General features: G+C 50.2%; 1 protein-coding gene across 13 annotated transcripts in view; it reads right to left on the reverse strand.

Moving 5' to 3' along the window:
• The window catches only part of Mical3 (microtubule associated monooxygenase, calponin and LIM domain containing 3), a 211,163-nt gene that overhangs the window by 87,346 nt on the left and 107,846 nt on the right, over positions 1–15,971 (reverse strand). For all 13 annotated transcript variants that reach the window (XM_052721450.1, XM_052721448.1, XM_052721446.1 and 10 more), the window contains 6 exons: positions 15,335–15,431; positions 12,201–12,348; positions 9,924–10,120; positions 7,327–7,439; positions 7,170–7,232; positions 6,236–6,409 (listed from right to left, as the gene is read on the reverse strand). In XM_052721450.1, the coding sequence (XP_052577410.1) occupies positions 6,236–6,409; positions 7,170–7,232; positions 7,327–7,439; positions 9,924–10,120; positions 12,201–12,348; positions 15,335–15,431 (792 nt within the window). The remainder of the gene's footprint in view (positions 1–6,235; positions 6,410–7,169; positions 7,233–7,326; positions 7,440–9,923; positions 10,121–12,200; positions 12,349–15,334; positions 15,432–15,971) is intronic.

The raw sequence follows: 15,971 nt of genomic DNA on the forward strand, positions 1-15,971 counted from the left end.
GATGGAAACTGGATGAACAAAGGACCGTGACAGAGCTCAGAGGAAACTCCGGGGTGGGGAGGAGGCCCTAAATAGGAACCTGGGAGCAAGGCACAGTTTACTGCTGGGAGAAGAGTGTGGAGATTGAAAGCACTCTCAGTTAACAGACAAGTGTGAGATCGTGGAAAACCCAAGGATAGGCACTGGGCTGCTTCAGTGAACGGAGGAAAGAACTAAGATGGTAATTATGGGGACAGGAAGACCATGATGCCCACTAAGGATAACTGGCGACGTTCATCCTTGGGAAACGGAAGCTAACGTCCCCGGTGGCTGCCCTCATCCAGTACCCTTGACATGTTGCCACAGGCAGCAGGAGCCCAGAGCCTGCCTCCAGACTTCTCACGGCTCCCTTCAGTTCGGGCCCGTGGCTCACCTGTGGTCTTGCACAACTCCTTGGCCTCTCCACCCTATTCCTCAGACTGTAAGTGGAGACGATGGTGGACCCTGCCCCACAGTTACTGTGAGACCTGGCTGAAATACTGTGTGGGGCAGAACAAATGCTCAAAACTTCGAGCTCTTATTTAGAAGACCCTGGGCAGTCACAACAGCCACCATGTCTCAGTTCTTAGGCCCGGGGGCGTGAGGAAGGCCTGCAACACCAGATGCATCATTAGTGGTCATCTTTTAGGTACGTTATCTTCATTATGAGAATACCCTTCCACCGATCTTGCCCTGTTATTTTATAGAGCTTCAGCTCAAAGGTCAGCAAGCCATTCTCTGTGCACACTATACAGGTGTGTCCACCATAAACATGTGTTTGTGTGGGACAACAGCCACGTGGCCGGCGGCTCTCAATGCAGCTCTTCAGTGATCTGCCTGGAGTGGGAAAGGGTGGCTGGGTTGGTTAGAAGGAGCTCTATGAGCCAGAGAACAGGCTGCCAGTGTCACAAGGAACCAAACCCATGCAGGGAGGCCATACGAAGCTTTCTTGTGCACATCTGAACCGTACTGCATAGGATAGCAAAAGAAACACGGCCACTTTGAGTGAGGTCCTACAGAAATGTGTACTTCTTGGGGCTAAGGGGCCTTGGATCTGAGATGAGTATAGCTTATGCTCTGGTTTCTGGCTGTCCTCCCATGATAGGGACTAGACTAGAACATGCAGGATTTGAATGCACAGGGCCCGGTCCTGAGGTCCCAACAGGAAGAGTTCCATTGTAGTAATGAAGGCTGCTTTTGCTACATGTGGTCTTTTAAAAACTTAGCCTCGAAAAGAGGGTTTACTGAGGTGGCTCCCTACATGCACAGCGTAAGTGGGAGTACAGACAGGACAGAGAGCATGCAGAGGATCACCTGCTGAACGCTTCGAGCCCGGCAGGAAGGTGGAGTAGGGGGAGGAGAGAGAGTGATCACTTTTTTGGGGCAGGTCCGAGCACGTTCCTTTTCCTGTCGCTTTTACACCAACAGACACAAACAAGAAAGAACACCGTTGAAACGGGGCCTCGTGGAGCTTGCTCCTGGGAGGGGTGAGGAGTATTTGCACATTGGCAAAGCATCCCAAGAGCCCCCTTCCTTGACCATCCACCCTCCACAGCACCTCACTCTGTGTTCAGGGGTGGCCCATCACAATCTTTTGTCTTTCATGTGGGACCGGAGACTTAAACCTCACAGCTGGTGAGAACTTGGGAGTGGTGCTCTCGAATGCCAAGGGTCAAGGGCTTTATCAGAGAAGTTGGGGCACAGAAATGGATCTGATCGTAAGTAGAGAGAAAAGGCAGATGGGCCCACTTGGGATAGCACATGACCTCCGCACACCAGGTCACACCAGGGCAAAGCATGTTTCCCCCAAGCCATCTGTGGCCATGTCCCATCAATGGCTCGCTTTCTTAAGCCCCTCACTCACATGCAAGAGTTCTGAAAACTACAGAGAAATGCCAGGAAACAGGCTCTACAAATTGAGCCCTAACTGAATGCTCATCCTTTGTTCTGCCTGTACCACATGTATCCTTCTCTGTGGGTCGGCCCATGGTTCAAGAAAGATGCTTCTCGGTATTTGAGAAACAGCCATACGTTACCCTGGACCTCTCTGGTACCTTCCAGAAGATCCTCAGCTTCCTTTACCCAGCCTGCTGTACCGGGAAGAGGGTGGGGGTGGGGAGGCCTGGGGCAGCTATAAGGTCAGAGAAACATCTCCACTGTGTGTTCCCACCTCCCATGACAATCGGCTTCCAAACCCAGGCTGGCTCATGTGCAGTTTATCTGCAGGACGTACTTTTGAGATCAAAAGGAAGAAGGGAGGGCAAAGGACGAGCCGCAGTGTTTACACTGGAAAGAACAGCACAAAACCACTGGCAAGCAGGGCTGTGAGCCATTTCCCCCCACTCTACACGATGACCTAAGTCGGAACAGGACCTCGTGCCAACTCTGCCATGGATGCCACACCTGCCACGCCTCCCGTCTCAGTAGGAGCCACTTCAAGAGACACACACAGTGAGTCACAGTGAGGTGCTGTCTACCGGAGGTGAGTGACCAGCCAGCAGCAGCCCAGGCGCCGGGGCTCTGAGCTCCCATTCTTGGGAGCGTCTGAACACATCTCTGGCTTCCAGGAGATACATCTAGAGGGCCAAACCCATGAGGTAGAGCTGAAAAATGATGGATATGTGAGCATTCGACCTTCCACCGGGACAAAACGTGGGGTACAGTGTGCCAGTGCCGCCTTACAGGCCCTGAAGTCTGTCATCCCCAACTCGAGGAAGCCTAAAGCACTTACTGATCTAAAGCATTCTGCTGCTCGAGGCTGCCAAGGCTCACACCATCTTCCACGCCACGGGCTACAGCTACCGGTATCTTACTCCACCGAAGGCGACAAGCTCAACAGGCAGGAGAAAACCCAGTGTCCACACGGGTCTCGGCGTAACGCTATGAGCTACTGGGCTTCGTGAGCAGCCTGGGTATAACCAGGTTCCAGGTGACCTTTCAAGCTGCCGGACTGATCTTCACCAGGACAGAGGCCAACACCCAGCAGGCTCTCTGAGCCACACACACTGCCCTCTCCTTCCCAGAAGCCCAACAAAGCTGCACCAGCACAGGCCGCACACAAAGCCACCCATGTCCCCTCCTGCAGGTGACGCCCGACCTTCCTGCTGTTCTGTTCTATCTCAGGCCTTCTCTGGGAAGAAGACTTTACACTTCCGAACTTCAAACCAGCTCACCCATTCCCTTCCATCCAGACTTCGAGCAAAGGATAAACACAAACAAACAAACAAATGCTTGATGGCATTTTTCAGAAGGCCTCCCTCTATGAAGTGACTCCTACTGAGGCAGGAAGTTTGGCTCCTATTGTGAGTCTGGACGCTGATCCAACATTCTCTCTCTCCCTTCCTGGGCTCTGCCTCCCACGTGTATATTATTACAAGGTTAGAAAGGAGCATTTTCTTCAAAATGCAATTTCTGTAACACCCACCTCATCATTCCCCAGCACTTCCAGACACCAGAGCTGGTGAGGCGGGCGGACTGTCGGAGAAGCTAAGAGAACCCAGGATCAGCTCACCCTACCCAAGCAAAGTGACACATGCTCATCCAGTACCCTGTCCCAGCAATGAAGTGCTCAACCGCAACAGTAGGGACGCACGGGAAGCCGCGTCCCACCCACTGACCAGTCTCCTCTGCCCGAGGCGTTCTGACTGTCAGATAAGCAGTTTTCCAGGAGTCCTGAAAAGGTTTGGTGGAAATCCCCAGAAGTTTTTTGTGTGTTGTTTTGGGGTGGCACTAAGGATGGAGCCCCGGGCCTCATGAAGCTAGGCAAATGTTCTCCCACTGAGCTACTGCCATAGCTCCTAAGCCCCCCCACTGAAAGATGTGGACAAAATTCCAAAGAGAAAAAAGGCCAAAAATCAAAAAACTCAACCCATAAACATAAATTTTTGTATAGGTCTGAAAGAAACAAGTCCACAGCTCCTGACTACTTCCACAGGTATATTTTCTGCCTCACACGAAAGGCACAAACCCGTTCTCAGGCATGACACAGGTCACACAGAAACAGGCTACCGAAAGGCCAATCTGGCAGGAATGACACGAGAGCAAAGACCCAAGGGCTCATATGGCCTTCCCACGTGACGCCAGCTGCCTTCAATACCGAGTTAACAGCCTTCCTAAGAGGCGCCTCGAACCCCAGGGAGTAAATGCAACCACAGAATAAGACCAGCACTGTCTGTCAAATGTTTCCAAAGAGGACTCGCGCAGTGCTTTGCCTTGGCGAGCTAGCTTTTCACGCAGGCCAGGAGCAGAGGCAGGGTGGAAAGCCAGAAGTGGCTGTGCTAAACCCTAGCAATTCTTTTACCTGTTTCCACTGGGGGATGGGAGCAGGGCGACCCTGCGCAGGCAGGCTGCGGGACGGCTGGCTGAGCCCACGCTTTTGTGTCGGCTGTGACACACACAGGCCACGCGTGAGTGGGGGCAGGACATGGAGACAAAACAAAATAAAATACATTAAGGTAGGAGAAGACGAAAAAGGTACCTGTGGAGGACAGACATCTGTCCGTAAACTGTAAGGGGGTGGGCAGGCTAAGTTAACCCTTAGAAAGTTACATTAATAAAGGAAAGATAGCCTGGCGGTGGTGGCTCACGCCTTTAATCCCAGCACTCGGGAGGCAGAGCCAGGCGGATCTCTGTGAGTTTGAGGCCAGCCTGGACTACCAAGTGAGTTCCAGGAAAGGTGCAAAACTACACAGAGAAACCCTGTCTCGAAAAACCAAAAAAAAAAAAAAAAAAAAAAAAAAAATTAAAGGAAAGATAGTAGCCTCCCCCAACCCAAAACCAAGTGCAAACACAGGGACGGATAAAAGAAGAGGGTGAAGAGAGGAAACCAAGCTGTGATTTTTTTTGTTTTTTGTTTTTTGAGACAGGGTTTCTCTGTGTAGCTTTGGTGCCTGTCCTGGATCTCACTCTGTAGACCAGGCTGGCCTCGAACTCACAGAGATCCACCTGGCTCTGCCTCCCGAGTGCTGGGATTAAAGGTGTGTGCCACTGCCGCCTGGCCCCGCAGCTGTGATTCTTGCTACCCTTTTACCAAACTGAATTCTCTGGGGTCTAGAGATTATCTGATTTGGAAAACTAATCCCCTCATGGAGAGGAAGGCAAACTTCCTGCAGAGGCAACCTTCCACTGGAGGGCGCTCTGGCCTCCTGATGTGGGGCTGGCAGAGCGCAGCAACCTCCACTGCTCCAGGGAATGCTACCATCCCTGCCTTCAACACGTCAGGAAGACAGGAGCATAGACACTAGCCCAAAGCCCGGCATGAGGAGCAAACTCATGGCTGCTTCCGGACCCATGGGAGCCATGGTCTGGGAGCAGAGAAGATGAAGACAGAGAATGTGCCCTGTCCTGGTGCTCCTTCGGTATCAGGGAGCACTGTAACCCACTTCAGAGAGAAGTCAAAACGCGAGCCCCTTCTCTTTAAAGAGGCTTAGTGACATCTGCAGAGCAAGGGAGAGACAAGACGTGACATGGACACTCCAGGCCAGGTGCTGCCGGACTCTGACACGTGACTTATGTCTCCATAAGTCTCCACCTAAATGGCTCACATTCCCGGAACAGAATCTTAGCTCACAGAAGCAAGGATGGATACCTTCATATCTTATCACAGGAGAAGCAACTGAAACACCCATCACAGTTGGAGACAGTGACTAGCACAGTGTACACACACTCTGCAGATGCCTGTGAGCTGAGAAGACACAGGAGTAGGCCGTGGGCAAAAACAAAAGGCGGAATCTAAGGAAGTGTGCCCTCGGAATGGTCCCCACCATGAAAACAAGAATGTTCTGAGAAAAAGCCCAGAAAGAAATGTGGCAAAATGAATAGAATTGTAGGTGCCTTAATCACCTCTATTATACTTTTTAGAGTTCCTTCATTAAGTCATATTCTTCTTTTTCTTTTCTTGAGATAGTGTACCATCATGTAGCTCAAGTTAGCCTTGAACTCACAATCTTCTTGCCGCAGTTTCCCAAGCCTTGCTTTTACACCACCATGCCAGCTACAAGCTTCCTTTGTAACTCAGTAGGTATGTGTGTGAACACATCCATGTGTTTACACTCATCCAAACAAGTAATTTTCAGATCCCTCTACTGATTCTGGTCATAGACTCCTGAGACGGGAGGGGACGCCAGTGCAGCCCTGAATGTGCAAGACTCAGACAAGAGCAAGCCTGGCCCCCGAGTGCCGGGGTCTGTGGCGTGGCCCGTCCAGAAGCTGAGCTCACCTGTCTCCTTACACCAGTGGACTGTGCAGGCGCATTCTCTTCGAACTTCGCCAGCAGCTGGGTTGCCATATACTTTACTTTGTTCTGGTTCCCAATGGCAGCATCCATTCGCCTGTCCGTCAGGGTGCTCACCAGGGTGGGCCTCTCTCCTCGGTAGCTCCGGGGAGGCTCCTCCTGCCCAACAGAAAGCACCCAAGAATCAGGACGGGTCACAGAGATGCCGATGCTTTTCTCTCAGCGTGTGGGCAGGAACTGAACGGCAGCTTCAGGTTGCTAGACAGCACTCTGCAACGTTCTGATGTGCAGTCAGCAAGGTGCCAGGATGCAGGGCACCACAGGGCACACAGACTTGTGCTGGCATCACCAGATCTCAGCAAAGCCACTGTGCTTTGCCAAATGTGTGATTCCACAGAGAGAAAGCCTGAGCACACGTGTGTGCTCATTCCCTGCTAGTTTCTGGAAAGTAAAACAGAGGCAAAAGCACAGAGAAACCCTCACAACAGATGACGACGTAAAGGTCTAGCAATACCCATTTGAGAATTAATAACTTAAACCAGGTGGCCAGAGATGGCTCAGTGGTTAAGAGCGCTTACTGCTCTTGCAGAGGACCCAGGTTCTATTCCCAGAACCCACAGGAGACAGCTCACAACCACCTGCAACTCTAGTTCCAGGGAGCCCCATGCCCTCTGGTACCTCAGGTACCTGCACATACATGATGCACATAAACTCACACAGGAACACATATGTGTACACACACACACACACACACACATACACACACACACACACACACACACACACACACACACACACACACACACACGATGCACATAAACTCACACAGGAACACATATGTGTACACACAAACCCAAACCCTTAAACCAAAAAGGATAATTCAGAGCAATCAGTTCTGACAAACCGAGATGAATCTTACCTCCTCTGATTGACTGGTTTTTCTCCTCTTTCCAGCCCCATCCGAATCCTTTTCCTTTTTATCCTGCACCACAAGAAGACACAGACAGCATTAGCCTGGTCACCTTCCTTTGCCATTAACTCCGCAGCCACATTAATGTGACTCTGTGTGCACATACCTTGGGAGAACGCTTCCGAGAGATGGTCTGTCCAAGCTTGCTCAGGAAGGAGATGGGGGATTTGGTGCTGGCTATCAGGACGGCTTTCTCCTCTGCATTCAGGTCCAAGGTGTCTGTGGACAGGAGTGAGCAATGTTTACCTGGGACAGCGCCACAAAGTCCTGACCGGAACCACGCTCCCTTATAGGGAACTGGCGGAAGGAAGCTCACAGACTCTGAGGGGCTACCAACTAAGACAGGGCATGCATAGCCACAGAAAACATCAGAAAGGAAACGAATGCTTTGGCCTAAACACTTTCTTTTCTATCCACATCCACAAAACCACCCCACTCCTTACACTTCAGTTGCAGTGACCCACACTTCCACTATGGAAAGGGTGGACTCTGCCTGGGACTATCACAGCAGACTGGTAAAGTTAAATTTTGATAAAGAAAACTTCAGGTTGGGGTGGAGGGTTGAGAGGGATGAGACACAGGGCTGTCAGTTTAGGGGGCTGCAGAGGCCCTTTCTTAGCTGTGTCTGAAGAGGGGTTCTCAACGAACAGGGCTCCTCAGGGTTCAGGGTTTGTGTTGTAAGAAATGCATATCCAAAGCCGGGCGGTGGTGGCTCACGCCTTTAATCCCAGCACTTGGGAGACAGAGCCAGGCGGATCTCTGTGAGTTCGAGGCCAGCCTGGGCTACCAAGTGAGTTCCGGGAAAAGGCGCAAAGCTACACAGAGAAACCTTGTCTCGAAAAACAAAAACAAAAACAAAAAAAAACAAAACAAAACAAAAAAAAGAAATGCATATCCAGCTAGAGAAAGACACAGGTCCCGATAAGGGCACACGGGCTTGAAGACGCTGTGAGGAGGAGGGCACCATTAACTGTGGATTTATTATTGTTATTATCTGGGGGGCGGGCACACATGCCCCAAGCATGTGCTGGGGTCTGAGGGCAGCTTTGTGGAGTCAGTTTTCTCCTCCTGCCTCTCTGTGGGCTCCGGGGACTGAACTCAGGTTCAGGCTCTTACTACCTGGTAGTAAGCACCTTGACCCACCGAGCCATCTAATATTATACTAATAGCAATAGCAATTTTGAGAATCGTTAACATTTATTCAATGCTCATTTGCCATTCTTAGTACAAAACAGCATTATGATATCCATCACTCTCTTTTTACATACAGGGAGACTGAAGCGAAGGAAACTTAGCAATCTGTCTGAGGTTGGAAAGTGGAAATGCTGGAACAAAACCCAGGCCAGACACTGGCCAACACTCTGAAGCACAGTGCTTCAGTGACCATAAGCAGTCACCTAGTGTCGTCTGAGAGGAAATGTGACTGAATAATTGCCTAGATCAAATGGGCCTGGGGGGGTGTTGTCCTGATTATCCACTGATACAGGAGGACCCGGCCCCACCGTGGGGGGGAATTATCCCTGGGCAGGTGGCCCTGGGCTGTAGAGCTGGCTAACCATAAGCCTGTGAGCAAATGGACCAGAGTAAATCAGCAAACAGCGTTCCTCCACGGTTCCTGCCTTCAGGTTCCTGCTTGAGTTCCCACCCCAACCTCCCTCAATGATGGACTGTGACCTGGAAGTGAAAGCCAAGTAAACCTCCTCCCCTCCCCCCCTCGCTTGTGGTCAGGGTTTTCATCACAGCAACAGAAAAGGAAACTAGAACGAGTTTCACAGGAAGACATTTTGTAGCCCCACTGGGTCCTGGCTGAGGCAGCAGGCTGAGGACCACGGAAACATCTGGGAATCTCTAAGAGGAAGATGATGCAAGGGAAGCCAGAGAGAGGGCGAGTTACTGGGGATCCAGCAAAACACAGCATCACAGACACTGTGACCGTGAGAGAGCACCAAGAGACATCACTGCGGAGTGCTGACTGGAGAAATACCAAGTCTGCAAGATGAGAAACAAGCCTAGGCACGTAGCTCCGGTGTAAGGAGCTTGTCTGATGTTCATGAGACCCTAGGAGCAACCACACACGTACGCGCACACGCATACACATGCACACACACACACAAACTAAAAGATGAAAAAATAGCCGGGCGGTGGTGGCGCACGCCTTTAATCCCAGCACTCGGGAGGCAGAGCCAGGCGGATCTCTGTGAGTTCGAGGCCAGCCTGGGCTACCAAGTGAGTCCCAGGAAAGGCGCAAAGCTACACAGAGAAACCCTGTCTCGAAAAACCAAAAAATAAATAAATAAATAAATAAATAAATAAATAAATAAATAAATAAATAAATAAAATAAAGAGGTGAGAAACAAGAAAGGAACTTGGATTGGGAAGATTCTTTGCAAGGAAGGGCACAGGGCGGTCTGGGCAGAGTTCTACGAAGAACAGCAGTGTTACAATGAACTTCCAAGTTCATCAGGAGCCACTTTGGCAGAAGGGATGGGTCTGAGAGAGGCTGGGGGAGGTGGCGGAGTCAAGGAAGAAAGCTTTGGAGAGATCAGTTTTGCATAGTTATGGGTAAAGTGAGATCGATTTTGAAAACAGCACAGGGTTAAGAACACAGTGCTGAGAAGGAACGGGTGAAGTGAGGTTCTAGGGACCTCCCTGCTGACCAGACAGAGGAGGCCAGGATCCCAGCCCTGAGCCTCGGGTCCTTACCGCTGGAGGAGAGTGAGTCCTTGAACATCTCATAGAACTGCGTGAGGTACATCACCATGGAGAGCTTGTCGGGCTCCGCCACTGAAGCCATCTCCTTGCCTGTCATGATGGGAGAGATGCCCAGCTCCTTCTCAGCAATGTCAAAGGCCAGCTGGTTATTCTTCTCCACATTCTGCTCATCCAAAGAATCAAAGTCTCTGAGAAGCAAGACAAGGAGAGGTGGATCAAGTTGGGCTCACTGCCCTCCATCCAGACACAGTACCGGGTACCACTGCCCTTTCTCAGTCCCTGGGGTGAGGTCCAGGGAGTCTGGCGTCATCCCTGGATCAGAGAGCAGATGGGCTTCAGGGCGGAAATGACTAGAGATCTACCCATCTAGATGAACGGAGAGGGGGTAAGAGGTGTGGGGGAGGGGAGAGAGACAACTTGCATCTTCCAGGGACACCAACTCCTTACTGTAACGTCAGCTCGGGATGGGAGCTATCTTAGTATGTGCCTGGCCACAAATACATAAAAAAACTACTGTCCAACAGTGACATAATCTGTCTGGATCGAGTTCCTGATGTCCTGGGACTGTCGCTTGCCCTAACAGTTCTGGTAAATTCTATTAAACTTTCTCCTGAGGGGAAATTGTAAAACCTTCTTCAAAGGTTTCTCCACTGTTGAATCTCTGAGCTTTCCCAGCCATCTCCATTAATAAACACCCCCACCCCCACCCGCTCCACCGTCCCAGGTTTCGCTCTCACTACTCAGAGGATGGCTTTCTCAGCTGCCTTCACCATCCTGGCATCCCATCCCTTACTTTGTGTTAACCCTACTGACCTCATGAATTTTTTTTTTCCCATTAAAAACGAATTACTTTTCTCTTAAATTAAGGCCATTAAACCACGAACACTCACCCTGAAGAGTCGCAGCAGTGCTGAATCACGCACTTCCTGTTCCCTGACCACCCTCAGGCCTTCTGCAGGCCACCTTAGGGTGTTCTAACAGGACCCTCTACCCACACTCCATCCCACCCCCAGCTGCCTCCCTACCTCCTTCTCTTCCTTGCTGTCCCTTTGAGATGGAACTGACCCCCCGCCCCCACCCCAGCTTCGGAAACCCTGTCATGCCTCATGGCTGTTCTCTCTCCTCACCCCTCTTCTCTGGTGCAAATGACAAAACACTACATTCATTTAGCTTTTTTTTTTTAACCAACTTTTGGACGAGCATCAGAGGTCATTTATTTTACATCAGAAATTTACCCCTTCTTTTCATTTTGCCTGGGAATCGAACTAAAGCCTGGTGGGTGTCTGCTGGGCAAAGGCTACACTCCCACCTCTCCGTATTTATTTATTCATTTTAGGAGACAGTTTTGATCTGAAACTCAACTCTCCTGCGTAAGCCGCCCAAGGCTGAGATCGCAGGCAAGTCTGGCCACAGTTGTTTTGTTTTGTGGTACTGGGGATCAAACCCAGAGCTGTACACATGGCCCTCGCTGTTAATCTACACCATGTGAGGCTGGTTTTATTACCTCTTGCATCATTCCTTGCTAACATCACAGAACAGGGACTATGCCTTTTAGGATTTCCTCAGCCAAGCATTAAAACAACGGGCAAAACCTGAACCCTTGAGTGGACCTAACGATAAAAAAGAAGGCAGCCAAGAAAATCCCCAGCTTCTGCTGCTGCCTCTCACTCTGTTTGGCTTCCATAGTAACAAGAGCCTGGGGGTGGTGGGTGTCCTGAGTGCTTTGGTCATGTGGCTGACCCAAGGCCACTCTGTACTGATTCTGTAGACAGAGGAGTGAAAGATGGCTATCAGGGGATAGTAGGTAAGATGACGTCTCCTGAAGCGCAGGAGCACACTTGCAAAAGCACACGCTTTAACAGAGAAAACACCCAAGACCATCATAAATCAGGTACATATCTATTGTTTTCTGTTGGGTTGAGCTAGCCAAGTGTTCTCGCCAGGTTTCCCTTGTGATCAATAGCATCTGAGAGAGAGCTAGCCAAAACGAAGAGTTCAACCTGGGGCCAATAAACAGAGTTTTCCTTTGTGCAAAGTTAACAGGCCCAGGTGGGTGTTAAAACCAGTTTTTGACCTTCGGCATGCTATGACTTTTAAAGCTAACTTTTTGGGGGACTGAGTTTTAAATACAAGTAAGTCAAAATCCTGGCCTTCGAGAGAAAGCATTTTACCATGCAACCCATACCAGGAAAAAGCATACAGTTTATATAAAGGGCTCTGGGATCCCTGGTGAAGATAAAATGGAACACAAAACTGGTCATGACTTACATCAGATCAGGGCGGTATCTGTGGATGATTGCACACAGGGCCAGGCCGCTTTTCCAAGACGTGGTGAGATCTGTCACATTGACCCCTGCATAGCCATCTGTCTGCCTTTGGCACCACCCCAGCAGTTTGCTTGAACGAGCCACAGACTCTACAACAATAAAAATAATTATTGCAGTATGCTCACCTAGTAACGCTGACATAGCATCTTCTTTGCAGCACACATATATCCAGTTTGAAAAGTTACTGAGGGTGGGGACAAAATGTCAGTGTTATTTTTGGAAGAAAGCAGTGAGGCATGAGTTTATGTCACTAGTATCATGATAGCACAATTTTAGGCACCAACCTATCTGATTCCAGGGTCAATGCCCCAGAGAGATACCTCTGCGCAGGTGACAAGGACCTGCCACACGGAAGCCATGTTCCGGCAGCACTCCTGGAGACAAGTGGATGGCAAAGTGCCACCTCCTAAGCTGATACCTCATTGGCAACAGAGTCAAGATGTCCCTGGAGAGTTGCCTGGCAACAGGCTGAGGAAGCCTTTCCTCCACAGCAACACTGGGAGATTAGATTAGAAAAGGTTTCCTCTGTGGTACCTTAAACCAAAAGCAAACAAAGCCTCAGTCTCACTTCCTAAGGTCCTGACTGAGCGCCAAGTGAAGAGACTCTGTAGGCTAAAAATGACAAGGCCAAATACTCCAGACCAGGACAGGTCCCCTGACTCAGGTTAGCAACCTGTGTTATAAAGGATCACATGTGCAGCCAACGACAAGGCATGTGACTTGCTGACATGTCTTCATCGCGAGGAGTTCTGCGAGCACTGATCTGAGTTTGAGCAGTCTGTTCCTGTCCCCGAGGCAGCTAGGATTTAGCTTTGCACGAAGTCACTTGGTGATTTGTGAACAGATGATTTAAAAACGCCTATGATCAGAGTCTTGCTAAGTCCTTCACAGTGCCAGCATGATCTGAGACAACAAACGGAGCACTTCTGGGCCCATCTCTTGGCGCTGCTATCGACCTACTCGGATGTTTCCCACGTCTGCACATCCACCCGCCCCATGTCTATCGGGCAACTGCAGAAGCGGTGGTGATCACGGCTATGGTGAGAAAGAGAGATACAGTCTCTGCTCTCAAGGGCTGACACCCCAGAGGAGAAGAAGAGGTGTCACAAACTACCCTGACATCTCACGACCATGTTATTAAACTGTCCAAAATAGAACTCAAACCGTTCCAGCCTCCTCACCTCCTTGTTTGGACAGATGCAGCAAAACCACAACTATCTACCTGGTACCTCTCAGGACCATTAACCGTCCATGCCTATCCACCGGGGTGCCTTCCGACTTTTCCTATTAACCATAACGACAAAACGGTTGCTGTTTCCACCCACAGCATGCAGAGCACTGTGGCCAATGCTACGCCAGAGACCTGACTGCAACCCAAGAGCAGTGTCGTTCCTCCCAGGTCAAAGACACGGACACCAAGGTTCTGAGGTCCTAACTAATCTGCCCAAAGCCACAAGCGCGGTAGAAGGCACAGCTTGGACTGAGAGCTGCTCGTATTTGGCCCCGAAGTCCAGGTTCTACTGTGACTCACTGCCTCAGCCCCAGATTCTGGCCTTTACCACGGAGACTGACTACTGAGCTATTTCCTAAACAGCTTCCCAGCACCATGCGTATTTCCCTGCTCAGTCCGCTCGAATGCACCTGACCAGCTGTGCTCAATGCCACTCCCCAAAGAAAATCTCCAGCAGCCCTTCAATACGCACAAAACACAGAATGACCTTTGTGGAGGGCCCCAAAACAGCTTGACCACACAGCAGCCATGACAGGCTTAGGGGCCTAGACACAGCTTATGTGAAAGGCTTACTGGCAGACAATACCCAGATCCAGGAAAAGCCTTAAGCTGATACCACCCAGGGATCCATCCAGGGAGGTATCTGACATCCCAAACATTCCAACCATGAGATAAGGTGGCCAGATGTCCTTGAGTCTAGCACACACTATTTTTTGTTTTACAGATACCCCTAGACAACTGTTAGCCAATCAGGGTCCTGGACCCTGGAAATCCCCTCACCCCAACTGTCTGCTATGATAAAAACTCTGCCCTACCTGAGCTCAGAGCTCTCTGCTCTCACCACTGTGTTGGACAGACAGAGAGACCAAGCTCGGAGCTTGAAATAAAGGCTCTTTGCTTTTACATGCGGGATTTGTTCTCCGTGGTGGTCTTTTGGGGGCCCCTGTGATCTGGGCATAACAACCTTCGTGTCTGCCACAGCAGGATGGTGCTGTCTCAGGACCCAGGGGAAAGGCCGCCACATGTTCTCTCCCAAAACTTGAGTGTGTGTACGGGTACCCAGGAGCTTGTGTGCACATTCTTTCTCCCCCTCTCCAGGATCTGTAACTGATTGCCATGGGACACTGTCCTCCAAGTGTAAGAGCATTACCATCTTCAACAGAGTGGCTGGGATTAGTGGCAAGCGACCCTTAAGGTCAGGGCTGTTGCTGTCCCCTCACAGGAGGGAAACACCTCAGCTTTACATAATGCTGTTCTGGCTGCACACAGTCTCAGGAGGTGCTGGAGCATGGAGAAAGCAGAGAGCTAACTGAAGGGAAGCCTCCATCCCCACAGCTATGGAGAAGTCCTCGTCTACACAGGAGTGAGACTGCAGTGATGCGGACATCTGGGGGTCACCCATGTCCCTGCAGGTATGCTTATGAACTCCCTGGTTCACAGGGCTACCCTTGAGTGGACTGACTACTTTTGTCTATTACTTTTGTTGGTTCCCCATCTGGGACAATCAGACATTTGTTTATATCTCCCTAGGAAAAGTTCATGAAACAATAATTTACCTCTATACTATTGTACTACCTTAGACCACAATACCTTTCTGTGTGTGTGAGGGTCGTTTTGTGCATCCCAAAAAGTGTAAGCAACATCCCTGAGTTCTATCCACTAGGTGCCACTAGTAAACCTACCTCAGTCATGACATAAAAATACACCCTGGCAACAACCTAATATCCCCAGCGGGTAAAACCACTGGCTACAGCCCAGGGCCTTTGATGGCACCGTGGTCACGCAACAGCCTGATGGATGAGTACAGACTGCTTTGAACAGGTTAGACCATTGTCGGAACTCACCATTCCGAGTCAGCTTGGGAGTGGTTCGGGAATTCACCAGGTTCTCCATTTCCAGATGAATATCTTTTGTTTCTCCACTATCATATAAATGGCGTACCTGGCAGAAAGTTCAAAGGTTGAAAAGGAAAATGAAACCCGGAATAACAAGTCCCCACTTAAAAGAAGACAGATTCTCCACGATGCCTTGGAGCTTTAGTGGAATGATGTAAGCAGCTGGCTGACAGTAAGCCAGCTGGCCACAGCAGTCCCTCCGATCTGACGCTGCCCACCCTCAGAGTATTCATAAACACTGTTCAAACACATTCACAAAGCCTGCAGACATCGGGCAGAAGGCAAAAAGAGACTCCTCTACGATACAGACACACGTGCGGAGGAGGCTACTTCCTATGTGTCCTGCTCCTCAGGACTGTTGTGCTCTGTTAGACGTACAGCAAAGGGGCTTTACAGATTCTGGAGAAGCAGTACAAAAATCTAGGCTAACACTAACAACAATGCCTTCTACTTGTAGAGAGTGTCCTGACCTTTCAGAGCCCTTTTGAGAGAACAATTGCATTTGCCCGACAATGATGCTGTGAGTAGGCAGAGTTACCAAGGACACTTCTCAGGTGAAAAACTGAGGTTCAGAGAAAGCCATACA

Source organism: Peromyscus californicus, unplaced genomic scaffold, assembly GCF_007827085.1.
Source record: "Peromyscus californicus insignis strain IS unplaced genomic scaffold, ASM782708v3 Scaffold_6__1_contigs__length_162567912, whole genome shotgun sequence".
NCBI classification, from domain to species: Eukaryota; Metazoa; Chordata; class Mammalia; order Rodentia; family Cricetidae; genus Peromyscus; species Peromyscus californicus.